This window comes from Chenopodium quinoa, unplaced genomic scaffold, assembly GCF_001683475.1.
Source record: "Chenopodium quinoa cultivar QQ74 unplaced genomic scaffold, ASM168347v1, whole genome shotgun sequence".
NCBI lineage: Eukaryota > Viridiplantae > Streptophyta > Magnoliopsida > Caryophyllales > Amaranthaceae > Chenopodium > Chenopodium quinoa.
Window position 1 is genome coordinate 1,548,507 of NW_018742381.1, and position 27,839 is coordinate 1,576,345.

At 36.4% G+C, this 27,839-nt stretch overlaps 1 protein-coding gene across 3 annotated transcripts; it reads right to left on the reverse strand.

Annotated features, from left to right (window-relative positions):
- Positions 1-242: 242 nt before the first annotated feature.
- Positions 243-17,085, reverse strand: LOC110698282 (tRNA threonylcarbamoyladenosine dehydratase). Of its 3 annotated transcripts, XM_021875694.1 has the most exons (12): positions 16,707-17,080; positions 10,980-11,026; positions 10,341-10,452; positions 9,392-9,539; positions 7,572-7,784; positions 7,275-7,409; positions 6,545-6,679; positions 3,073-3,288; positions 2,349-2,473; positions 1,397-1,454; positions 433-605; positions 243-331 (listed from the first exon to the last, which is right to left on the reverse strand). In XM_021875694.1, the coding sequence occupies exons 1-11, from the start codon at positions 16,796-16,798 to the stop codon at positions 495-497; spliced, it is 1,392 nt and encodes a 463-aa protein (XP_021731386.1). In that variant the 5' UTR covers positions 16,799-17,080; the 3' UTR covers positions 243-331; positions 433-494. The 3 variants fall into 3 exon arrangements, with proteins under 3 accessions (XP_021731386.1, XP_021731393.1, XP_021731377.1); XM_021875685.1 differs by lacking the exons at positions 243-331; positions 433-605 and adding an exon at positions 716-1,207 and having other exon boundaries at positions 16,707-17,085; XM_021875701.1 differs by lacking the exons at positions 243-331; positions 433-605; positions 10,980-11,026 and adding an exon at positions 715-1,207 and having other exon boundaries at positions 16,707-16,796.
- Between the last annotated feature and the right edge of the window lie 10,754 nt (positions 17,086-27,839).

Here is a 27,839-nt window from a genome sequence, read left to right on the forward strand (position 1 = left end):
ATTTTTGGAAGAATGAAGCATCGGTAAAAAGGCGTAATAGCTCTGGTAAAAAAGGCAAAAAAGCTCGGGGAGATCTAAATAAATAATCTCAATTTTGTAAACAGCACCCTGTCATTATCTATTTTGTAAACAGCTCCCTGTCATTGATCATTATCTATTTGAGATTTGGGCTCTCTGTCACCTCTTAGCACAAAAGGGCCATCACATTGAGGGAACACTACACAGCAGCATAAACTGTCTTCTTTTTTGGCCTCTGTTGAGGAGAGAATCCCTTGACTACTATCTGATCTTCATATTTGAGGCCATTTCAATTTTAGGACTATGTATGAATCTGCAATAGCCAATAAAAAATGTTCTGAATTTTCGATTTTTTTTGGGATAATTCCAAGATTGCTGAACTGTCTTAAATAAACAAATTGAAATATTGCTTACAAAAGCAGGACCCTTCATTAACAGGAATGACTGAATTGAGAGATGGAGGACATGAAGTGCAGTTACAGGTAGAAGTCCAAATTTGCTCGCTTTAGAACATTCGACACACGTTGGAAAAACTCTGGTTCCTTCTCTTTAATGTCATCAAGTGTCATTGATTCATGTTCATCCACCTGTGGATTAGACAAATTAGAATAAGCTTGAAAATCAGAGTTGGGGGGTTGGGGGGGGGGGGGGGGTGGGGAAGATTGACATGGATGACCAAAGGTAATCAGGTGGAGTGAGATTACAAGAGCCAGCTTCAGCATGATGCATAAACACTAAATTCTCATTTGTATCCATATCCATGGAAATAATATAAAAATGTACTCCCTCTATTTTGTACTATCGTTTACCACCTTACCCTCTTTACGCCACTGTATTTATTCAACTTTTTCTTACACTCACCCATCATTTTACCTTATCACTTATATTATTAACTATTTTCTTGCACTGACTCACATTTCCTATAAACAAGAGTTTGCAGTAAATGAACAGTTTAGTTTATGCCTCAGTTACACACACAGCTATTCAACTTTGGCTGTGCAATAAAGATTTTCCCACTGATATTTTAGAGTTTCCAATGAGTTACAAAACTGGGAAGAAGATTGCTAAAGGAGTAACAAGGAGATTGGCACAGAACAATAGCGCCTCTATTAATAACAAAGAGAAAGGGCAATAAACAGAAAGTTGGCGCCAACATCTCTGAAGTTTGCTGCACTTCATATAATAGCACCTGAAGATTTACAGTAAAAAAAAAAAAAAAAAAAAAAAAAAAAAAAAAAAAAAAAAAAAAAAAACATTTAAGGAGAAAAAATTGACATCCCTTGATTTCTGAAAGCAATTTTTTTAGCATTCAGACATACTATTTGTTGATTCGCACTATAGAACAAGAAGAAAAATAGTGCTTAAGTAAAAAAAATACCTCATCGAACTTCAGAAGAATCAAGTTCGAAACAGATGCAGGCTTTGTGCTATCCCACCTATATCAATGACCAACAGCATGTCATGGAAAGCAGATAAAAATTAGCTATATTAACAAGAAACTCACCAGTACACGACTCAAAAAAAAAAAAAAATCAGAAGATGTTTTGGCACATTCATTAGATCCATGTTACACCTTTTATTGTAGGGCTGAAGGGGTAAGATGGCAAACGCTGAGTAGAACATAAAAGAACAACATAAAATGGAAAGTGTAAAACAAAAAAGAACGGAGAGAGTAATTTTTATCAAATATAGAGGCAGTTAAGCTTTAAATACGCAAATTTAACCCCAATAAAAAATCATATTTCCATACACTGAAAATAATTCTTGAATTACACAGGGAAGCATTGAATATTAAAAATATAAAAACTATTTACAATATTTCCATAATATTCAGTTTCCATCAACTGCTTTATTATCTAATTATCTCTTATACATTTCCAATTAAAAATTATCAAGATTGATATTTTTTTTTTCTCAATATATATTGCAACAACAAATCATGACCAAATCATGGACCACCAATCTAGTTTTACAAAATTTAGTCATTGCAACAACTAACTAATTTTACATTGCATGTTAGTGCCATTGGTCAAGTAAACAATATCAGCAAGAACATTTCACCTACTCTCACTTGGCAAAATTACTAACCACAAGAGCACAGGCAAGTGCTTAGTTTTGATCAAAAAAGTTAATAATGTTAAAAGCTTACTCCAGTCTTTTTACCTTCTTGAAAAACATGATTGATTATTCATCAAATAAAGCATATAGTGCATAATAAATTGGTAAGAAAAAAGAGACAACAAATACAAACAGATATAAAAACAACTTGTACAAACTAAGCACTCTTGATTGCTTGAGTGTTTGCCCAATAACATAAGTAGAACATGTACCTTACGAGCATCAATTCGTTAACAGATCGCCACATTGCACGTCCCACACCATTAAAAGAACCATCTTTAGCACTTCGTCCATGCCACAACTCCTTGACAACATACCTCACTTCTTCAACATCTACCTTAATAAAGGACAAAGGGTAATAGTCAATAATGTACGTGACAGAAACAGCAGTCAGTAAAAGCTGAGGTGAGCAACAGACGAAAAGGCACAGGTTTTCTCCCATCTTTACATTCAAGGTTGAGGGAACAAAGTTCAACCCAACAAATTGATGCCCCCCCCCCTCCTCCATTCCCCTATGAGGAGTCCACATTACTTTGTTAACCAAGAAATTAATGGTTTTCGTGGCAAAACAATAAAAACATCTTGGTTAAAAAAACTGAAGGCATAAAATCCTCAAGGCACACATAACATTTCTAAAAATCTGAAAATTCCACTAGCATGTTACATGGAGAAAAATCATGCTAAAGTTCAAGCCATGTTACCAAAACTCAAATTCTAGTATTTTCCCTACTGATTTCTATGGAAAATTCCTATTTTTTTTGTCACAGCAAACTGTAAACAAGTCTTGTGAGTGTTCTGCTTCAGAGCTATGCACCTTTTTTACTATCTCAAGTTAAAGCTTTTAACTCAAAAATAATCCTCTTTACAATTTTGTAATCTGAATTGGAACAGAAGGGGGGGGGGGGCAATGAGAGTTTCTTAAGGAAATCATCATACCTGTACTTCGCTAGCAGTACCATAAACTAGTTCTTCATGCTCAATCAACCGCTGATGGAGAGCTTGATAGTGCTCCACATCAAAATTAACTATTGGCTCATTTTCAATTTGCAGCCCTGCTAGCTTTGTGACAACATACGAGGCCATAATTTGCCCAAAAATTGCAGGCACGGATCCAAGAACAGGTATAATCCGGACCCTAAACCCTGGTACAACCTGGATGAAAGAGTTAAAGGTCAGAACATCAGCAAAAAAAAATTTTTTAAAAAAAAAAAAAAAAAAAAAAAAAAAAAGTATATATATATAATATGTATTAACAACCGATGATAACTAGTCGCTCAAGGTAAAAGTCGTAAAACACTTAATATTGGAGCTTTTGTGAATTGGACACCTGATATTGGATATTTTGTGAGTCAGACACTTGATAAGCTTTTCTCTAAGATTTACTTCAAAGAGCATTCCTATTGTTAAATCAAATAAATCACTAGAATCTTACTTTATTGCTGAAGTGTGGAACAATCGTTAATAAACAAGCTCAGCTGAAACCTTGTTCTATAATTTGGATGCTTTCATGAGAAATGAGACAGACACTGATCCTGCCAGCTATATATGCCTTATAAATCCAAAAAATATCTTCGGCAACTACTTTTGACATGTTAGAAAAGAGAATTTTGACATGTTCTAGTTTCCCATTTATTGAAGAGTGTTGAAAATTTCACATTATGACATGCTATATATTTTTGGGACTAAGGCTTTGTTGTTGCTGTTATTGTTGTTGTATGACACTATGACGTGCTATATATACTCCAAACACAGATAGTGAGCCAATTGTAATTAGTTGAGCATAGTAGAATTCTTTCTTCTGATTATATATCAGGATGTGGTTAAGGAAAAAAAATTCATTATATATCACGTAAAATTCTATGTGTATTTTAAGAAAATAAACTTCTTCATACATTGAAATATGGAATTAAAGATATTAATGGATAAATACGTCTTGGAGACTGAAAAATCCAATGTTTCACTTAAAGTGAAAAGGAGGGATTATAGTCTGTCCATCCCATAAAAAACATGCATAAAGCTTTTGGCACAAAATTAAATTTTTATTATTTAGAAATGAAAATTCAAAAAAAGAAAAAAAAAAAAAGAAATTGGAGGTGGGTAAAGACAAGCAAGAGAGTGAGTTGTGAGAATACCATAACAGGAAAGTTCAAAGTACTTTTGATTCCATGAATTTTTTTTGAGGGATAGGGGGAGTAATAGTATTAGAAATTTGCTATTTCTATGATTGAGACCATTCTGCTAACTCAGTTTTTTGGAAAAGCAACCTATTCCCCATAGAAGTGTTAGAGCTCATGAAGAAAAATACAAAGACAATATAAGTTCTAAGCAAGAGGTTTTCAGAGGATGATAGATGTATGCTAACTAACTTTCAAGTTGAAAATGTAAACAATGGTCTAGGAGAAATATGACTAGATTCAGGATAAAGTATTTTTATAGCTATTGAATCTAAATACTTCCTCCGCCCTAAAATAATTGACACGTTTGACTTTTTACAATTCATATATTAACTTTGAATATAGTTTGTTGCTAACATAGTAAAAACCAATTTTATCATCAATATAAAGTTTCATAGTATCAACTATTTTATACTTCATCCGTTTCGTTTCTTTTTAGTTGACACGTTTCTTTAGTCAATTTCACAATGCACAAATTCAACAATTAATATCTTTAATTACCGATATGCAAAAAATATAAAAAGTTGATATTTTGAAAGTACATATCGTGACGAAGCTAACAAGACCCTACATGACTAAATTTTTCATTGCGTATAAATCACAAAACACGGTCAAAAGAAAGTGTGTGAATAGTGCTAAAGTTAAAACATGTCAATTAAAAAAATTGGTGGTTGTATTTTTTATTAATATTTAAAAGGTCAAACTAGTGCATTGGCATGTGTGCCAAGTTCGACTGCGTTATTTATTCTTAGAGTAGGTAGAAATATGATGACGCAATTAGTTGAAATAATTAATTTGATTGTAAACTTTGTAAAACATCACCAATGTTAGTAAGATCAAAATCTTACTTGCTTATAAAGAAGAAGCTACGGCCCTTGCTTCAAAAGTAGCAATTTTAGTTAAGAATAAGCAGACGTGACCAGGTTAATATTATTCATCAACCATTTTTTGTACAAAATGATTTAAATATTAATTTAAGTAATGAGTAAAGGGTTTGTATCCCAGATTAAGATGAATAGGTTAGAATCCAAATTAAGAATATATAGGTTAGAATCCAAATCAGATACTTATCAGGTTTGAATATAATACTATGAATTGATATTAGGGAGAAAGTGGCATTTAGACAATATCCTTATAGTAAGTTATGGGAAGCTTGGGAAATAAGTTAGAGTTTATGTTAGGGGAGAAATGCTTTAGAGGAGGTTAGGAAGAAATCATTATGTGGTTTATATATATTGTGATCGGCAATTTGTTGTAGTTGGGAGAGTGCAATTCATGTTCAGTAGTCGTATTTAGAAGACAAAACAATGAACAATTGTGCATTCGAGGACGAAGGCAATCACGTCTGTCAGTAGATAATCAGTTATAGTTATTATGATAGTTATCATATACCTTGCCATACTTTTTGGTCTGGGACCTTGGTCTACAGAAGGGAAACAAACTTATTGTTTTAAACAGAGGGGAGGGGGGGGGGGGGGAATTTGGTTATATCTCCAAGAGAGTAATCTGTCAACCTCACCATCAGTAGTAAGTGTTGCGTATAAATAGACTATTTGGCTTATTGGTCCTGGTACAGTGAACAATCTTAGTATTGAAATGTAATAATGTTGAAATGGAATAGGTTTGAAAGATGAAAAGTCCGATTCAAACCCACATTAAAAGAGGCAAAGAGACGGAGGCTATTTTCCATAGAGATGAAAAGCAGCCTAAAAGTAGTCGGAAAAACCCAAGCATACATCACTTGATCACCGTACAAGGCGTACACAAACAATGTTATTATTCACACACTTTGTCATTGTTATTTTTACTTTTTCTTTTTCCACTTTATCCTCTAATGTATACTCTCCATTTTTTTTTCTCGTGCGTTTAGGCCTCTTTAAAGAATTCCCCACTCCAACTTATGTTTCTTCATACTTCCTATCTGATCCTTGTCCTAATGTTAAACAAACAGGTGCTTAAATTACTTTTCCCATCTCACTCTATGGTCTATACCTCGAGTGTTTAGAGAGAAGGATCAATAGGAAGTAAACAATGAAGGAAAACTATAATCAATGACCTCTAGGTTGGATTTCATGTGCAATTGGATAGAGGGGCATCATGAAACTTAGCTAATTACGGCCTGTTTCATTTGTTGTCTGACAGCACCCGAGCAAACAAACAGGTCAAAGTAGTTGATTCATAATATGCAGGTCAATATTCACAAGATAAGGTAAATTGGAGCTTAGGATTCTCACTTGGTAATCAGAAGGATTTTCCTCTTCTCCATTAAGACCCTTGAATGGAAGCAGTTTTACTTTCGGTTTTTCCAGGGAGAACACCACAGGGATTCCACCTTCAATGCCGTGGTCTCTCTTCAACCGTTGCCGAACCTGGTGAATAGAACAGATTGCTTATTGGACACAGAATTTTAGAGAGAATTTCAAATCATGAAGACAGCTATACTGCAGTACTTGCCCTAGAACTGACCAACCATCAAGAAATATTTTACAGCTAAGCAAGTAAAAAACACACAGTAATGCAAAACTCTTGGTACTATTTTTTTAGCATAAGATTCTTGGCATCCTAAGTACTCCCTCCATTCTTTTTTGTACTACTCACTTTCCATATTAGGCCGTTATTTTTAAGTTCTACTCACTTTGCTGTAATCTATTTATAGCATACCCTTTTTACCATCTTACCCATCTAACCCCACAATAATTACATTTTTCCATACTCTCTCTCCTACTTTATTCACCTAAATTGTGTATTCATAGTAAGTGAGTAAAACATAAAAGAACAGAGGTAGTAGTATAATATGCTTAAATTTATTTTACATTGTACCGATATTGCTAGAATGCTAGAACAGAACTAGGGAAGATATGTAATTTTCTCTAGTTCACTCTGGTAATTAACTGTAAAATGTACATGGCAAATGATTTCATTAATAACAAAATTTAGAATGCAAAGATGAGGATAGAGAAATACAGTTCGGGAAAGGGGGTCATTTGTTGATTCTCTCAAATCAGCCACACGAATTCGAGTTGGGTCAGCTCTAGCGCCTGCTCCTGTTGCGGATAGAACTTTCAATCCCCTACGCACGCATGCAGCGAGCAATGCTACCTACAATAGATATCAAATTAGAGAAAAATGCAACTTATACAGCATGAATTCTTGATCTCTAATATTGGAGGCTGTATAACAACTTTGTTGGATAACTACGCGTGCAAAAGTGATCAGTATCAACTTGCTAAAAAAATTAGCGATAGTGGCATGGAAAATTACTTTTGTATCTATGTTGTCAATGCAATCCAAAACAAAATCAGGGTTGCCTGACAAAATCTTTTCTTCAGAGGATGCGTCATACAAAATCACTTGAGCATCAACTTGACACTCTGGAAAAATGCTTGAGAAGTGCTTCTTGAGGCATAAAGCTTTTGGCATACCAACATCCTCTCGTGTTGCAACGGCATGTCTATTGAGTGAAGAAAGTGAAACCTAGCAAAATCATGCAAGCGACATTAGTTGGAATATCATTGATTACCTAAAAACCAAAATAATTCACTCTCTCTATGCTAGACTAAGAAACATCACATTCCCAAATCAGCTCCTTCTTGGACATATGGGATAAGTAAAAAAGAAACATATTAATGAAGACAAGAGAGTGGCCTTACCATTGACAAAAGAATAGCAAGAAGAAAATTCTACCATCATTTGGACATTTGGTCATGAACAATTTATGCATAAAATATGCAGCAACAAATGCCACAACAAGTACAACAACACACCTCAGGTCTTCAACTATAACTTAAATTTTGCCTTTGGTGCCTTTCACCAGAATTTTCAATGTTTCAATGTCTCTTTTGAAAAGCAATTGTCCTTAAAAACACGGTAAAAAGATTTTCTTCCCCCCCCCCCCTCTTTCCATCTCCTTTAGACAAATAAAACAATTAACTAATTGTAGGCACAAAAATTTTATTGAATGTCACGCTTCATATTGTCCTGGTCAAAGTATTAACTGTTAACTATATATGACTAAAATAATTCATCTGGTTAATAAATTATTTTGGCCTATTTTATGTATTTTAGATGAACTCGTTTAATTACAATGTAAAACACAACGAAGTGGTCAGGCAATTTTACAGGTCATGGTTATTTAAGTCCACGATAAAGAACTCAAAAGAAGTTTTTAGGCTTATTAAAAAAGTAAGTTGTCATGTAGCCCATTTATGTGGCCACTTAACAAAACCTTAAACTTGCTCGAGCTTAGCATCCTAGAAGAAGAACAAGCACCAAACCAGACGTGTCTTTCTAATCAAGAAGACAGATCCTGATCAAGATCAAGCCTCTTTCAGCCATCATGAACATCAAAACAAGTCAGCTTACAATTCTAAGCACGTGGAAAGCGAATCAGTAGAGATATTAGAGATTGTAACCCAGTATTTATACTAATAACATTAAACATGCTCGGTGGGATATTTTCACTTTTCAGCTTTGCTATTCAAGTTTCAAAATCCGTGAAATTAATGGGGGCATGTCAATTTTGCTTTCAAAATTTAACAAATTTTCAAGACGACGTTGCATATGATGTCAAATCTCCACATCGAGTCTTGTGGGGGCTTTTGTAGACTCCAATTTTTTTTTTCAATTTTAGGTGTCAAATTTTCTTTAAATAAGGAGATAATATCACAAAATATGAGATTATATCTTAAAAATCTTAACATAGTTTGGAATAAGCTAACAATACCCCATAGCCCTTTAGAGAGATGAATCAAGAGGGTTACGAGTAGGGATGGCAGTGAGTCCATGACCCTACCCTAAAATACAGGTATGGGTCTTATTTAGACCCTATGGGTTCGGGTAGGATATGGGTCTAGGTGGCATCGGGTAGGGTATGGGTTCGGTATAATGTTTTCAGACTCTACCCAGGGACCCTTCAGACCCTTACCCTACATATGCGATGCAAAATTATGATCTACGGCTATATTAAGTAAACTTTTAAAAAACAAATTGATGGATGAATCGACCTTAAAATGGAGCTTTCATTCTTTAATGGACACTGAGAGGGAGAAATAGAAGTAGTTGAAGCTGGAAATAGTGTAAACCTGGTCAAAATCCACAAGAAGTAACCTCCCAACTCCAGATCTCAAAAGCATAGATGCAGCATGACTCCCAACGCCTCCAAGACCAATCACCACTACGAATGATTCTGTTACTTTCCGTTGGCAATCTAGACCAAAGAACTGAATGTTCCTGAATGATGTGGAAAGAATAATCAAAAGAGAGCAGATGAGTTGATGTGAAGGCTAACCAAAGGATCTCATAGTCCTATAGCTTAAATGTCAAACAGATTAGCTAATAGAATTATCAGCTAAAGATAACTAAAAGTTTGTATCAATCTGGATAAGTACATATGCAGATACTAAGTAAAGATCAAGATCATTACCATCATAATAATCATGATAATATAATCAAGATCGACATGACCATTATCATAAATTGTATTATTATTTCTACAACATTAGTTAACTCTAATCTAATTGCTCCTCTAAGACCATACAGCCAAAAATCAGAACAGATTGCCAAAGAACATTACAGTCTACACTATGCCTCTAACAAGTAAACAACCTATATAACCCATTGCTAAATAGTATAAGACAATTCTAGACTTACCCACACCTTAAAACGTCTACATTACATAACAATATCAACGAGGCAATGTTGATTCTTATGTATACTCGTCTTCCCACTCTCACAATACAAAAATGCACATATGAAGTGATAATGCTGTATCTGATTTGTACAAGTGTATTCAGTGTATTGATGATTTACGCATTTATCTTGTATACAACTCGTTTCAAATTAGATAAGGAAATACATAACAGCAAAGTAGGTTTCCACATTATAGATCAGAGAAGATCACTATTCACCGAATCACTAATACGGAAAAATAATTTGGAATAATTTGGAATAAGAAAGAAAAGCAAAAGCAGTTCCATTCTATAAAGCCAAGAACTATTTCCAGCAACCACTCTTTAAGAGAAGTCAAAGTACCTGGTCAGTTGCTCAGAGACTATCTCATCTTGTAAAATATCTGGAGCTCCTTTACTTTCCATCCTATGCGTAACACATCCATTTTGGTCTGCCTCAAGGATTGATTGTTTGTCTGTATAGGACACAAAAGCTTCAGTAGTGTATAACAAAGCAACAGTGAACCAGCTGCCTATGATATGGTTGGTACAATTATAATTTACTCTCGTCTAACTTTTTTTTTTTTTAATTTAAAGCTAATAAGATTAAATTAGTTCTAGTTTTTCATTTTTAAGTTAATAAGATCACAATAAGTTCTTAGTACTCTAAACATGTCTAGATCTCCACAGACCCAGGCCAATGGGGCCATGACAAATGCTCTTTTTAAAAAGCATTTAAAAAAAAAAGAAAAAAAAATATCAGCCTAAAAACAGGACCATAGTTGTTAACTATCCTCATCCATCTTACGCCATTTATCATCTACGAAGTATCTGTTAAAATTTATTTAGGTACAAATTGTGTAGCCATTAACAGAACGTCTGGTAGTGCAAAGGAGTTAAGGAGGGAAGGGAAAAGATGGTAAAGGTCAGGTTCATATGTGTTGCATGTGAGGTGATTGACGCTAAAATTTGAGCTAGCAAGGAAAAAATTACAATTCCCTACCATCAAATCTTGCCGTCTGTGGACTGCTGCCTTTTTCATCTACCCTTCTGCAAAAACAAGTTACTTATTCACAATTTAATAACCTAAATTTCAAACATATCTTTTTCAGAAAATCACCAAATGCAGAAGAAAGGGTACAGTGAGAAAAGTGAAAGTTAAGCAGATTCAAATATGAAGTTTAACACCAAAATGCTAGATACCATATGGTGTAATTTGTACACATAAAAAAAATATACTTCGTATTAGTTTGTGCATATGGTGTAATGTGTACACAGATAAAAATATACTTTGTATTAGCTAAACATTGCATTGATATAAGAAGTAATAGATAATGTGGAAATAATAAATTGGTTAGGTACATGGATAATGTAGAAAAGATGATCTAACTTGTATTTAGGCTTTAATACTTGTTGAATTAATCTCTGTATCTAGCATTTCGGTGTAATTGTGGGATAGAAGCAGGATTTTAAAGAGGCGGTTGTCTAAAGCAGTAAAGCTCATCTGTGTAACAATGCAAGGAAGCTCAAATCTATCTTCAGTTTGGTAAATATTAATAAGTTGTATGCTAGTAGATTCTTTACATGTGTCTATAAGCATGTTTGGCGAGAGAGGAATAAAATGGCTCAAAGTCTCAAACTATGGCTGAAATATCTTATTCTTTTGGCAAAAAACTATTTGATTCGAAGAAAGCCCTTCAAAATTACTCTGTAATTGTTATTGTATTGTTGGACAAGTTCCATCCTAATGCAAAAGTCTTCCTCTCGAGAAATCACAATATACCTTAATAGTGTGAGATTAATTTGCAATAAAAGAGAAATTAAAGGGGAATCTTAAAATTACATAGTAAAAGGTTATTCTTTTTAAGGTTTACAATAATATTGAATTATCACCTCTCTTATTTTAGTTTGTAACACTCTATAAAAGTTGTAATAATTTTTCATTTACGGTAATATATAAGAATGAATAACAACATAATATAATATCTTTAATTCTCTAAATCAATCTCTATTAATTTATTAAAAAAAGTAGGTGCTGCAACTCTGCTTTTTTCATATATATATTTTTATATATCTCTTATATTTCCGATCCTTATACCCATTATACTTCCGCTGTCTCCAACAAATTTGGTATCAGAACCGGAATAATTATATCATGGCTTCCAGTACATCTAACACCATTTTTCTCGTATTCCCAACCAACTCTTCCTATCTTTGACAGAGAATATTGTGACTATTGGAGTAGTCAAATGCAAACATTCTTTATATCTCAAGATTTATGGGAGCGCGTGGAAGGAGGCTATGAAGACCTTACAAAAAATCTTAATGAAGGACAACAAAAACTACACAAGAAAAACAAGAAAACAGATGCACTTGCATTAAGATATATTCATGCAGCAAAAAACATCCAAGTTTATTTTTCACGAGTCACAGAGATAGTTAATCAAATAAGAAGTGTCAGTGATACAATAGAAGAAAAAAGAGTTGTTCGAAAAGTATTGAGAAGTATGACTGAAAAATATAATTCTGCAACCTATATGATAGAAGAGTCTAAGGACTTGTCAACTCTTACAATGCATGAATTAATGGGATCTTTGGAATCACATGAGTAAAAATTGAAAAGAATGCAAATATCGATCAACTTGTAGATCAAGCATTTCAATCCCAACTTGATATATTAAACAAACAATATCAAGGAGAGTTAGAGAAAAGAGAGAGAAACCAAAGAGGACACCAATATGGTAGAGGTCGTGGTACCCAAAATTTTAGCCGTGGCCGAGGACAAAGTCGAGGAAGAGGTCGCGGACAATATCAAAATTATCAACAAAGGTAAAATAATTCTTGTCGTATATGTGGTAAGTCTAACCATCAATCATGTGAATGTTATTTTAGATGTAAGAAATGTCGAAATTCGAGTCATTCTCAAAAGGATTGTTGGCATCAAAATGAAAATAATACAAATGAAGCGGATTTCACCACAAATGCTGAAGATGAACAATTATTCCTTACGTGCATGGATGCACAAAATAAGTTTGACAATTTATGGTTTTTAGATAGTGGTTGTAGCAACCACATGACAGGAAATAAGGACATGTTCATCAAGTTAGATATGGGTGTAGCAAATCAAGTCACCTTAGGTGATGGAAAAAAGGCAAAAGTTGAAGGAAGAGGAGTCATTGTTGTTAATAGCAAATCAAATGACACAAAATACATACATGATGTTCTTTATGTGCTTAATTTGACACATAATCTCCTAAGTGTTGGGCAACTTGCTCAAAGATGATATTCAGCTAATTTCGACAATGGGGAATGTATTGTAACAGACCAAAAATCTAGTACTATATTGGCAAAAGTACAAATGGCTAATAATAAAGTTTTCCCACTTCATATGCCAGAAAATAAGCTGGCATTGCAAGCAAATGTTATGGATGAATCTTATCTATGGCACTTACAATGTGGACACTTTGACCAAAAAGAATTAAAACTATTGAAACAAAAAGACATGGTTGTTGGATTACTACACATTGATAGAAATATTCAAGTTAGTTAAGGATTTATATATGGAAAAATCGTATTCCATTCCCAAAGACTTCATGGAGAGCCAAAGCTCCTCTTGAATTAGTACATGCAAATGTATTTAGCCCCATGAAAAATCCTTTTCTACAAAATAAGAGGTAATTTCTATTATTGTCGATGATTATACCCATATGATATGGATATATTTTATTGATCAAAAGTCAAACGCTTACAATGTATTTATCCAATTTAAAGCATTAGTTGAAAGACAAAGTGGATATATGATAAAGACATTGAGAACTGATAGAGGGGGTGAATTTATATATAACCCTTTTATGGAGCATTGTAGAAATGAATGAATAAAAAGACAATTGACAGTCTCAAGAACACCTCAACAGAATGATGTAGCAGAGAGAAAGAATCGCACAATTGTAGAAATGGCAAGAAGCATGATGGAAGAAAAGGGTCTTCCTAAAACATTATGGGCCGATAGCTAATACAGCTATCAACATACTCAACCGTTCTCAAACTAAAGCTATAAGTAACAAGACTCCCTATGAAGCTTGGAACGGTAGAAAACCAGTTGTTAGTCATTTAAAAGTTTTTGGATGTATTGCATATGCCTTGAATAAAGATCAAGGTAAAGAAAAGTTCGATCCCAAAGGGAGAAAATATCTTTTTATGGGATATAGTGATGAATCAAAAGGCTATCGTCTCTTAGACCCACAAGCTAAGAAGCAAATAGTCTCCAAAGACATTATATTTGAAGAATCGGCAAAATGGAAATGGGATGATGAAAAAGTTCATTTTCCTAGGCAAGAAGAAGCTATAACTTCTCGTGGCTCAATTCCAACAACAATAAATGATGCAGTAAACAGTCCGTAAAGATCTCCTAATGTTGTGCCAAATACACAATCACAAGAAACCTCATCTTCTCCGATATTGAATCAACCGGGAAGAATTCGAAAGAGGCCTTCTTATTTGGACGATTATAAGTGCTATTTATCTAAAGCAAATGACATGGAAACATTTGCTTTATTTGCAAGTGAGCCTTCTAGTTACAAATAAGCATCAACCGATGATGTTTGGATAAAAGCAATGAATGAAGAAATTGTTGTGATTGAGAAAAACAATACATGGGAGCTTGTCGATTACCCCGAAGGTAAAGAAATTATTGGTCTAAAATGGGTTTATAAAACAAAACTAGACCAAGACGGAAATATTCAAAAACACAAAGCAAGGCTTGTTGTAAAAGGATATGCTCAAAACCTAGAGATGATTTCAATGAGACATTTTCTTAGCCATAGCTGCATAGAAAGAATTATATGTGTATCAGCTTGATGTGAAATCCGCATTTTTGAATGGTGTGTTAGAAGAAGAAGTGTATGTGGAACAACCACAAGGATATGAAATTCAAGGTACAGAAGAAAAAGTTTATCGTTTGCATAAAGCACTCTATAGACTTAAACAAGCTCCAAGAGCACAGAATAGTAGAATTGACAAATATTTTATGAATAGTTGATTCAAAAAGAGTCCAAGTGAACCATCACTTTACATCAAAGGGAACAATGATGGATATTTTCTCATTGTTTGTCTTTATGTTGATGATCTTATCTACACCGGAAATAATATGAAACTCATAAATGAGTTCAAAGAGTGTATAATGCAAGAGTTTGAAATGACAGACTTAGAACTCATGAAATACTCTCTTGGAATTCAAGTAACACAAACCAAGGGAGAAATTTTCTTTAATCGGGAAAAATATACAATGGATCTCCTAAAGAAATTTCATGTGGAAAATTGCAAACCTGTGAATACTCCTATGGCATTGAATGAAAAATTAAGTCAAGATGATGGAGCTAATAAGGTCGATGCTAATGTATATAGAAGTTTGATAGGTTCCTTACTATACTTAACTCATACAAGACCTGACATAGCTCAAGTAGTGAATATGGTGTCAAGATTTATGAGTAATCCTAGCAAACTACATTTTGCTGTTGCAAAAAGGATATTACGCTATCTTCAAGGTACCAAGAAAATAGGCATAAGATACCGAACTGAAGAGAATAATAAATTGATTGGATATGCAGATAGTGATTGGGCTGGTTCAGTAGATGATCGTAAGAGTACATCAGCTTACATATTCTGTTTAGGCACTAAAATAATATCATGGAAACAACAAACTGTAGCATTGTCTTCAGCAAAAGCTGAATATATGTCAGCCACAGAAGCAGCATGTGAAGCAGTTTGGTTAAGAAGAATTTTAAGAGATTTGAATATTATTCAAGAAAGTCCAACAACAATATTTTGAGACAATATGTCAGCAAATGCAATGACAAAGAATCCAATGTTCCACGCTAGAAGCAAACACATTGAGATTCGACATCATTTTATACGTGACTTAGTCGGTGAAGGAGAAATAAAGCTTAGTTTATCAATACAATTGATCAACCAGCAGATATGCTTACTACAGCAAATAGTAAAAGGTTATTTCTTTAAGGTTTACAATAATATTGAATTATCACCTCTCTTATTTTAGTTTGTAACACTCCATAAAAGTTGTAATAATTTTTCATTTAAGGTAATATGTAAGAATGAATAACAACATAATATAATATATTTAATTCTCTAAATCAATCTCTATTATTTTATTAAATAAAGGAGGTGCTGCAGCTCTGCTTATTTCATATATATATATATCTTATATTTCTGATTATATTTCTGATCCTTATACCCATTATACTTCCGATGTCTCCAACAAATAGATACACATACTGAGAAATTCACCATAATTTGTCATTCAAACAATTTCTTTCTTTACTATTTTGCCACAAATGCAAATGAAAATATGCAAAATGTCTAAGAGAGCTCAAACTTAGCAACCCACGTCACTCCATGACCAAAATCTCTACCGCCATTCACTCCCATTTCACAAATTCAACTTGTATGCATTTCTTCACATATGTCAATCACATAACCTAATTGACATACAAACAACCAAATACTCATTCAATCTATACTTTGTAATTCATCCCCACAAACCCCAACAACACCCCCATTAAGACAAATAATAAAAATTAACAATTGGGTTGTTTCCAATTCAAAGCATCAGTAACAAAAAATCAAATGATTGATACATAATATTAATTCCAGCAAAAATTAATTAATACCAATTATTTAAAATCTAATAAAAAGTTGGGAACTGAAGTAAGACCTGCTGAGAAGCTTGAGAAGAGTGTAAGTAGAAAGAGAGCCTATCAATGCACTTGCGCCGATTAACGCCACCATCTTCAACCGCTCCCCCATATTTTATTTTTGATTTTTTTTTTTTTTTCAATTTTGAGAATTTGGAGAAATAATTTCTCTTCAATTAGCACAGAAATGAAGAAATTAAGTTCAGTTCTGTGATTCTGTCTCCTGTGACCGCAAAACACCCGAAAGCAAATTTTCTGCCTGACAAGTTGCAACTTCAAGTTCGAATCCTAAGACAATTACAATTTTTTTTAATAAAGGATAAAAAGGATTACAGAGAAATACAAAGGCGAGTAGCATATTAACCTGGGTTTCGTAAAAATCACAAAACTTTGAATTTTTCATTATTCATATATTTACTTTGATTATATTTTTTCATAATCAAATCAATAACTTCATTTCATCATACATGTATTTATCTCTACATCATTCCAAACCTCTGTTTGAATAAAGTTACTTTAAGGGTGCGTTTGGTTCGCTGGTTTCAGGAAAGGGAATGGGAATCATTCCCTTTCAACCTGTTTGTTTGCCACTTTTTCCCTCAATCATTCCCCCATTTCATTTTTCAAAATACCCCAAAACCCCTCTTCCCCATTCCCCACCTCCCCCCCCACTTTCCCATTCCATTCCCCACCCACCCTAACCCTAACCCTAACACTAACACCCATATACGTCGGTGGTGGTCGGACGGCGACTGTCGGCGAGCACCGGGGAGTGGTCGGGGAGGCTCGGCGAGCACCGGGGAGTGGTCGACGATGTGGTGCTGTGGTGGAGGAGGGAGATCGAGCGTTGGGGAGGGGGGCTGGAGCATCGGGGAGGGAGTTCGAGGTGGTGCTGTGGTCGGTGGTGGTCAGCGACCGTCGGCGAGGGGGGCTGGAGGGTCGGCGAGGGGTCAGCGACCGTCGGCGAGGGGGGCGCGACTGTCGGCGAGGGAGTTCGAGCATCGGGGAGGGGGGCTGGAGCATCGGGGAGGGAGTTCGACGGTCGGCGATGGGGGCTGGATGGTCGGCGACGGTCGTCGACGGTCGGGGATGGGTCGGCGACGGTTGGCGGAGTTCTGTGAGGGTTCGGCGGCGGTCGGAGCTGCACTGTGGTGGTGTTGCTGTGGTGGAGGGAATGATTCCCTGGTTTTTGTAACAAACAACCTTCCAAATTTTCCACTTTGCCATTCCATTCCATTTCATTCACGTTGTTCATTTCATTCCAATTCTCTTCTGTGAACCAAACGGCCCCTAAAAGTTAAACTTATGTGGTTAGGCCTTCTTTTGGAGGTCGTGAATAATAGAAATCGATGATCATTATTTGAACAAACGTTCATTAATAATAATTTGATGACAAAACTTGATATTATTAATGTCATTCTTCAATCTCATCTGAATAATAATATAACACATGTAATTAGATACGCTAATCATGGTTCTTCTGGACCATAAGAAAACATTCTCACGCATAAGTATTCCATTGATATTCCTTAGACGTTTCATAATTGACACGATAGCTCTCTTGCAAATACAAAAGCAAATCTCACTAACTTTCATATGCTCAAACTTCAGGTTGAGAAGGCAATGATGTAGTCACATAGACTTTTCAAGAGTTTGATAATAATTGTAATATTCAAGATATAAAATTTGTAGGGCTATAAATACGTTGCATATAAGTTCTTCGGGAACTTCTCTTATATGATTCATAAATAATATTATATCAACGTCATATATAATTTCATCATAATTATAAGCTCGTTGGAATATAAATATGTCTTTCTATTTTCCATCAAAGTTGTAAATATGTCTTACTATACTTTGAATGAACATGCACATACGCCACAAATATTGTATAGAAACTAATGCATGCAATATGAGATATATAAAACATGATAACATATTAAGCAAAATATACAATAAGTAATGCATCTAACAACTACTGACATATGCAATGAACAATCCGTCAACCTATGACTTATACAGGCATATAAACATACATAGGACTCAAAATAATGCAAGACACTGTACAGTGTGGATTTAAAAATCCATATTTCATTGGACTTCTGGTCCATGATAAACTTTAGATGATTATCATTATGTCGACATCATAATGGACATATTTTAGTTCCCTTATTCACTAGTCCATTCTATTATGCATATGCATATTATCCATCGGTTCCCTTGTGTACCGGTATCATAATATTCCTTTAACGTACATTTCGCATGCTATTTTACTATGATATTTGAATCCACTTCTTATTGGTACCATCATAACTTCCTTACATCATAGGCCATCTATTGTAATAATTCAGATATCTATACCACTTTTAGGGCATTTCATACACTATGGTATTTATATACTATTACACCTTAGTGTTAACTGCACTATCTTGCCATATATCATATCCATTAAAGATATCTTTATTTTGGAACTGATCATACAACCTACACTTCAGGTGTAGTGATTCAAGTATAATTGGCAAGATTTTATCTCAATGTGTACACATAATATGACCAAAAAGTATCTTCAACGCTATGCAACATGAGTCATAACTAAATACAAATCAAATCATAAATGTGCAACATATCTTGAGAATAACCTTCCATCGTTGTACAATTCCATCTTTGTCGGTTTTCTACTTGAAAATCCTTTTGCAGCCGATAGGTGTATAACCTTCGAGCAAATCAACCAAGTCCTAGACTTGATTCTCAAACATGGAATCCTTCTCGAATTTCATGGCTTCTAGCCATTTAGTGGAGTCGGGGCTCGTCATAGCTTGTTTGTATGTCGTTAGCTCATCTTCATCCATAACTAGGATGTCTTGATTCTTGGTTAAGATGACATCGAGGTATCTGTCCGGTTGAGATCTTGGCCTTTGCGACCTACGTAGGGTAATAGATTGAGCATTTACGTTGTCGGTTTGATTCTGAACATTGTCAGTTTGACTTTGACCATTATCAACAGGTGCTTCCAAAGCCCTTTGCCTATCAGTTTTGTCTGATTAATTTTGTTTCTCATCTACTCGAACTTCATCAAGTTCGATTTTCCTCCCACTTGTCATTTTGGAAAGGTGCTCCTTATCCAAAAAGACACCATCTCGAGCAACAAACACTTTTTTCTTAGATTGGTTTTAGAAGTAATACCCCGGATATCTAACAAAGAAACATTTGTCAGATTTTGGTGCAAGCTTGTCAGACATAAGTCTTTTGACATATGCTTCGCAACCCCAAAATTTAAGAAAAGACATCTGTGGAGGTTTTTGTCCATAATTCATATGGAGTCTTTTCGACAGCTTTTGACGGAGCGCGGTTCAGTGTTAGTGTCGTGGTTTGAAGTGTGTGTCCCCAAAATTAAAAGGAAGATCGGTAAGACCCATCATGGATCGAACCATGTCTACCAGAGTTTGATTTCTCCTCTCGGACACTCCATTCTATGAGGTGTTAATTTTGAGAGAATATCGCGTTCTTTCAGATGGTCGTCGAATTCGTAGCTCAATTACTCGTCACCTCGATCCGATCGAAGGGCTTTGATTTTCTTGCCAAGCTGATTTTCCACTTCACTCTGAAATTCTTTGAACTTTTCAAAGGATTCAAATTTGTGCGACATTAGGTAGACATAGCCATATCTAGTATAGTCGTCCATGAATATGATAAAATAGCGATAACCATTTCTTGCACTTGTGCTCATTGGTCCGCATACATCCGTGTGTATTAGCCCCAATAAGTCACCAACCCTTTCTCCTAACTTGGAGAAGGGTTGTTTTATCTTCTTGCAAAGAAGACATCCTTCGCAATTTTCAAACGACTCTAAGTCGAATGAATCAAGAATCCCTTCATGAAGAAGTTTCTTGATGCGCTTGATGTTTATATGGCCTAGACGACAATGCCACAAGTAGGTTTGATTCGAGTCATTGGTCTTAACCCTTTTGGCGGTATTGTTAACATTATAAGCCTGTTTGTCTAATGAAAGCACATATATAAATGTGAAATACCATAGAACATACAATTAAGACATGTAAAGCAACCATTGTCATTGTCTTGAAATAAAAAACTACCCGGCGTCCAACTCCAAAGATCATAATATGTTCAACGATAAGTAAATAATAAAACGAAATAAGTTCTATTACATCTCAAAAGACAAATATTAAGCCTACAAACACGGCAGAAGGACTATCTTCATCGTCCGGTTGTAGTCACACATTCACTTGTAAAGCCTTTCACTTGGTCCTTGAAATAGGAACATAAAGTGAGTCATATATGGTATCCAATACCTATGAATTGCTTATACACAAGGGTTAGGTTACAATAAAGATACCTGAGGTGGATGGAGCATTCCCCTTTTCCTCATCTTCTCTGAAGATCTTGCATTCCCTTTTGTAGTGGCCTTGCCCACCACAATAGAAGCATTGCATCTTCGCTTTGTTCTTGAACTCCTTCTTCACTCTCAAGGGAATCTTGGTAGCTCCATAGGAGTTGGTCTTGCGTAGCACTTGTACCACCTCATTCAATGAGTGTGACTCCTTCCCGGCTACCATATGCATCCTAAGTGCATCATAGCCCGAGTAGAGTGAGCTAAGCAAGATATGACCCGCCATCTCATCCTCTAAAGGGATTCCAAGAAGCTCCATATGCTTGAAGAGCCTAGTAATTCTAAGCACATGGGGTTGGAGTGGCATAGCTGGTCTCAGTTTGGTATTGTAGACCCTAGACCAAACTTGGCACCTTTCCTTGGCAAGGTAACCTTTCCTCCAGGGCCTTGATTTTCATGTTCACAAATGACCTAGTCAAGTTATGAACATTCAAGTCCCGAGTCTCGAAAGACATATTGACTAGCTCCTTAAGATCATTAAGAAGCATGTCCGGAAGGTATGAGATAAACTTCCTCTTCTCATTCCTTGAAATTGACCAAGTTTAGGCTAAAAGCCAACTTGTCGGGGAGTTTCGGGCACATGTTGTTGTTAATTGCAGACATTTTGCTACAAGTGAAAGAATTTGCAATGAAAAACCATTCATAAAACCAATAAGAAAGAAATTTAAAGCATACATGCAAATTTTCAATCTTATTTAGCGTTTTATCCACACATTAAAATTGTCCCTTTTAGGCGAGAATAAAACGATTCCAAGACCCAAAAGATCAATAAGTGATTAAGCATGCTTTGGCTTGTCTTAACACTTAATATTTTAAGGTAAGCAATCTAATTTCTAATAGTTCTAAGCTATTCTTGGTTCGATAAAACGTCGCATCTAATGCTTTCTTGACGTTTATCTCCATTGCCACGACATCTAATGACTTCTTATCGATATCGTTGAGTTTAACCAAAACTAATGCGTATACCTACTATACCTTACTTCCCTAGGAAAGTAGTAATGTCTTGTTTTGGCGTAGCCCGTTACTATTCTTATTAGTTCGGTAAGTGTCATTTTAGAATGGCAAATTTTAACTTAATATTATAGGGACTTAGGGTTTCTATGTTGGTTGATTTTAGTGAACTAAATTAATCATTTAACATTCGAAATCCTAAACATGCATTTAATGTCGCAATTATATATAAGCAAAATATACAAGAGATGATTAAAGATACATTGGCAAACTAGCATGACCCTTTGAAACTTGAAGCATCCAATCTTCACGGCCAACATTGCATCTTCTTGGCTTTATCTTTTTATAAATGTCGTCTTGAGACTTTACCGTCAATTATGCAATTACTAGTAACTAAGACTAATCTAAATAATCTAAGTACAAAAATACTTAACGGCATGCAGTCCGTATTTAGATTTACAAAGATACTAAACGAAACGCAGCCCGTATTTACTATCCTAGTCCGGCCATACTAGTTGCCTTTTGTAAAACCTGCACAAGAACATTTATAATATTCCATTCACCCATTCACTTCTAAAGTGAATGGCCCATGTATATTTACAAATAATTCAAGCAAAGATACAAAGAATTGTATCAAACGAGCGCATACTAGTTACTAACTTAGGTGGTTAATTTGATTAACATGCCTAATTAAAACTAGTCAAGTGTTTATCCGATTATGTGAACTAAAGCAATAACAAAAGCACAATCAAGGCTTAATTAAGATCAAAACCGATTAATGAAGCTCCCACTAAATTCTACATCCAACTTAATTAAAATAATCCAATCAAAATTAATTAAGCCGATCAAAATAAAATTTTGTCAAAATTTTGCAAATACGTGAAAAACCGAGGCTTAGCCTCGTTTTAAACCAAAATCACAAACTTGCAAGCCCAAAACAAGACCAAGTGCCTAGCATCTAAGCCAAAAGGCTAGGGTTCCTAGGCACCCCAGCCAACCTTGCGTGCGGGTGTTGGCACGCACAGCTAGCAATGCACCAAGGCACCTGCTGGCCCAGCAGCCTCGCATGCGTGCGCTACTGGCGCTGGCAGTGTGTTGCTTGCAACGCGCGCTTCCTAGCAGTGCTTGCGGGCTGCCTTGCCGCACCACTCTCACGCATTTGCCTCAACACCAAAACATACTCGCAGCCACACATTAGCACACACTCGCACATACACTTTGCTCAGCAGCAACATGACAGGTTGCATGAGCAACCCATGCTAGCCGAGCTTGGTGCTCGAAGCTTAAAGCTTTGATTTTTGTGCTTGTGCTTCGGGATTTTATTCCGATTTTTGTGTGACTCTAAATTAATTATAAATTGGATTTTAGAACTAGTATTTGAGAAATTTTGAAATTATAGCAAGTCTAACTTAATTAAATTCAATTTTAGTGCACAAACCAAAATTATTTCCAAGAACAATTCTTTAATAATTTTGGCTCAACTTGATGCAACAAAATTGAAGGGCTAGTCTCATAATTAATTTAACTAACATAAATCAATAATGAGATTTGGCAAAATTAGTTGAATAAATAATCAATCATTCAATGAAATAATTTATCCAACACTTACTCATGCACATTAGAATATTACAACCTTCCAATATGTACAATAATATATCAAGTATAAGTATGAACATTCATGATTTTAATCAACTTCCAAAATGATTACAACCAAAATTTATTCATTATGGATTTTAGCAAGTTAAGATTCAACCATTTAAACCATTAAAGATTGAATCTTTAACACTTTTAAGGGCTTCAAAAATCATATTCACCATAAACTTTCACACTACAAGCAATTTATTTGCAAGAATGAGAAATTCCAAGTTTATGTGAAATTAAGAGCTATCCAAATTAAGCAACCAATTTACAACATAAATATGCTTAATAAGAATGAAATTGCAAAAGATTAATGGTATAATCAAACACATAATCCAACAATTGTATGTCATAATTAATCAAGGTTTAAAATTTTTAGTTCTAAACAAAAAAACCCTTCGAAAAACCACTTTTTGGGTAGATTTTGGCCTCTGGAAGCCATTTTTTAATACTTTGTGAATAAAGGGTGATTTAGAACATCGATTCCACCAACAATTCACTATTTTTAAGTCAAAATCTAGGTTCGTAATCATAATTTAGCAAGAATACGATTTAATCCAATTAAAACCGAGGTCCTAATCTAAATAGGTTGCTAATCCAGAAATTTAAATCCATTTTAAATCACTTTAATTAATTTTTAGTTGTAAAAATTAAATGCAAGAGGCTCTTATACCGCTGTTGGGTTTTATGGTGTCCGACACTGCGCGGAAACAACAAAACCCGCAAAAGGATCGCATACATAATAATTACAACTAAACAACATAACATGGAATTAATGAAAGCATAAACACATAAAGGGAAGAGAGAGAAAATAAGGATAAGACTAGATCACCCTTGACGCGTGCTTCACTCGGACCACGAGCACGAACACGAAAAACCTTGAGACCCGCAAGTGCAAGCCCTCCAACGTCTTACACCCTCGCGCCCGAACTGGCACCTACCTCGTAGCTTAGACGAGGCTAGGCCAAAATAAACTAGAGTATTACAAACTTAAAGGCTTTCTCACTTTTGGGAAATACCTTATTGAGCTCAACTCAAGTGAGAAACCCCATTACCCAAGGTGGGTTATAGGGAAATGCTCCCAAAAACTTCAATCATCTTTCCATGTGGGAGAAATGATTAGGTGAGAAAAATAAGTAATTAATTTGATTCCAAATTAAATAAAATAACAAAAGCAATAAGCAAACAACACTTGTCACAATATTAGGGAGGTTAGGTAAGGACCACTTACCATGCCATAGAGAAGAAGCAAAGAGCCAACAACCCCAAAAATATTCTCATATGGCTGGCCCAACCGTGGGCCTTGATGGCAAGCCCAACCAGCTGTCATTGCCCACGGCTGGGCTGCCATGCTGCCGCGGCCCACGTGCTAACTAGCGGGCTGCTACTAGCCACCACACGCTCAGTAGCCATGCAGGCTTGGTGCGCTAGCAGCCCCGGCCAACTAGGCACGCTCGTGCGCATGACCTGCTGGGTTGGCTGCCATGCTACGCTGTGGCTCGGCCTAATAGCCATGCTAGCACTTTATGACTAGTACCTCATGGCCTAGCCTACGCATGACTAGCACGATGCTAGGACAATGCGAGGCTACGACTTTGGGGTTTTGGCCTTAAATTGTGTTGTTTTATTATTTTGTTGTCTTGTCAATTCCGTGAAACCACTCGACGTTTGACGCTCGGAATCTGACGTCTTGGTTCGTAATATCTCTATCGACGTATTTAATCCTTCGGATTAATTCCTCGCCTTTGTTCTATTACACGATTGGGTGTGACCCAAAGGGTTCAGTCAAGAGCAAGCTGTAATATTAGTTGTACATTAATATTACTGATCGGAATTGGCCTCCAGCTAGGCATTCCGATCACTTGACCTCACTGAATAATTAGCTTTCCTAAATAATTCCGAACCCTCTATCAGAATAATACACTTGTTCGAAGGACACCATTCCTTTCACTGATGACTCCTACAAAGTTTGGAAGTGCTTATTTAACCATGAATCTTTCACAACCAGAGAATGGTTTGTGGTACATGGACTTAAGAGCTACTTCTCATATGACTCACAACTCCGATAATCTTCTTCCCCTATTTAATTTAAGCACAAATAATCATATTTTAGTTGGTAACGGTACGGTTGATTAGGGGATTTTGCTCCTACCAATCGGAATGCGCCACGTGGGCAAATCAGGTCCTGCCAAGTGTCCCCCAGTTGGAACTGTCAGGGCTTGCCACGTGGCACGCGCTTATTCGTCCGCCTTGGACCTATTATGTCATGACATGTGGCATACTCCATGCCTAATGGAGAAACCGGCCACCCAGGCCCAACTTCCGAGGGAAGCCCAATCGGCCCTAGGTTAACCTAAACCTAGGATGGGCACGTTTCCCAAGGTTATAAATACCTCCCTTAATCCTCATTAAGGGGGATTACGAAAAAACACATTAATTACACACAGTAATAACCGGCTGATCTCGCTAACAAAGCAGATTACCTACATTAAACACTCTCACCTAGAGAGACCCAATCACTTTAATTTCCGCATTAATTACTCCTTAATCAAGTACTAACTTGACCGTTGGAGGCGGAGCTCCCACCACCAGGAGTCTTCGTTATTTTGCAGGTACAGGCGTCCGGTTCCAGTCTCGGAATTGTAACTCTCCCGCAGGACATCAGAAAACCCCGAAACATTTGGCGCCGTCTGTGGGGAGAGTACTTCTGAGATGGCATCCAAGTCTGTACCGACTCCTGAAGAGAGGCGTCCCCTAGACGACCCTCAGGTTCAGTCGGACCATGATACCGAGAGTGAATTTGAAGTTGAAGCTCACACAGCTTCAGACGGGACCCTAAGGGCCCGACGTACCCGTCATACCGAAAGGAGGGAACGGGAACATCTTCAAACTGGAAGTGAGCCAGCAGGCGCACCGCCTGTTCGGCAACAGCCGACTGATGGGTCTGCTCCCATCACAAGGGACGAACTCATGACCTTCATGAGGAACTTCAAGGGAGAGATTCAAGAGTTGATCAACAAGAAGTCGCCTGCTCCAGTCAAGGAGCAGTCGGCTAAGAAACCATCCACTTCACTGAAAAGGAAGCCAGTTCAAGGGCGAGAGGCGACTCCTCATCCTAAATCTAGGAAGCGGGAGCCGCCTGCCCTTGATTTCACAAAATTCCGTTTTCCTACAGGAAATAGGAAACCCGTTCGTCATATTCAGGCGGACGGGTCGAAGCAAACATTCACAGACGCTCGGCTACTGCTAGAGCAGAAGAAGAGTGACCGATTGTCAGAGTCGGCCTCTACTTCAAACTTTCAAGACAGTCTGCGAAATGCCTCGATGAGGCATACTCAGTCGAATCATGAGAGTCAGTCAGGCGGCACCTCCCGTCAGTCCGGCTTTCATAGCGACCAGGCGGTACCAAACTTACCGTTTGTACCACAACAACAGTATTTTTTGCAACCACCTCCGTTTGGTGGACCTGCAGCAAAAAACGTCCAACCTATGGACTGGCAGCTACGGTTGCTTAGACTTGGTGAACATCCGTCGGCCTTCTCCAAGGAAATTACTGAAGCCGCTCAGCCGGCCAAAGTGAAAAATGTACTAGTAGGCGCCTATGACGGCACTACTAACCCAGAGGACCATCTGATGGCATTCACCAACCTGATGTACCTTCAAGGGTTGGATGATCCCACTTGGTGCAAGTGTTTCCCAGCGACTCTCAAAGGAATCGCACAACAATGGTTCGGCAACCTGCCGACTGGTTGTGTAAATATCTTCAGGACGCTTGCTTACTTATTCACCTCCAACTTCGCTATGAACATCCCTGCGAAGAAAACGACCCTTGATTTAGGAACAATTCAGCAGGGCGAGAAGGAGGGGCTTCGTTCTTACATCAGGCGGTTTAACCTGATGAGAATACAGATTCAAGGGTTACCGGATGAGGTAGCCTATACTGACTTTTTCAGAGGTCTCAAAGACGGGTCTACCTTCAAATTTGATTTGGTTCGAAAGAGGGTGGCGACTCTTCAAGAGGCCTTGATTGAAGCAGAAGCCTATATACAGGCGACTGATCTTTGCACGGTAAAACAGTCGGACGGGAAAAGGTTCGACAAAAGAGAAGGACGACAGAAACAGTCGTCAAACAAAGATGAGAAGAGAAAAGAGGTCT

Bases quoted from the DNA above. Each gene is read 5' to 3' on its own strand.
- LOC110698282 (XM_021875685.1), bottom strand. From the start codon at position 16,798: ATGGGGGAGCGGTTGAAGATGGTGGCGTTAATCGGCGCAAGTGCATTG. The intron at 7,785-9,391 runs GTTTACACTATT...TGATTTTGCTAG, and splicing joins TTCTTGTGGATTTTGACCAG to GTTTCACTTTCTTCACTCAA. The intron at 3,289-6,544 runs GTGAGAATCCTA...TCTTTCATCCAG, and splicing joins AAAATCCTTCTGATTACCAA to GTTGTACCAGGGTTTAGGGT.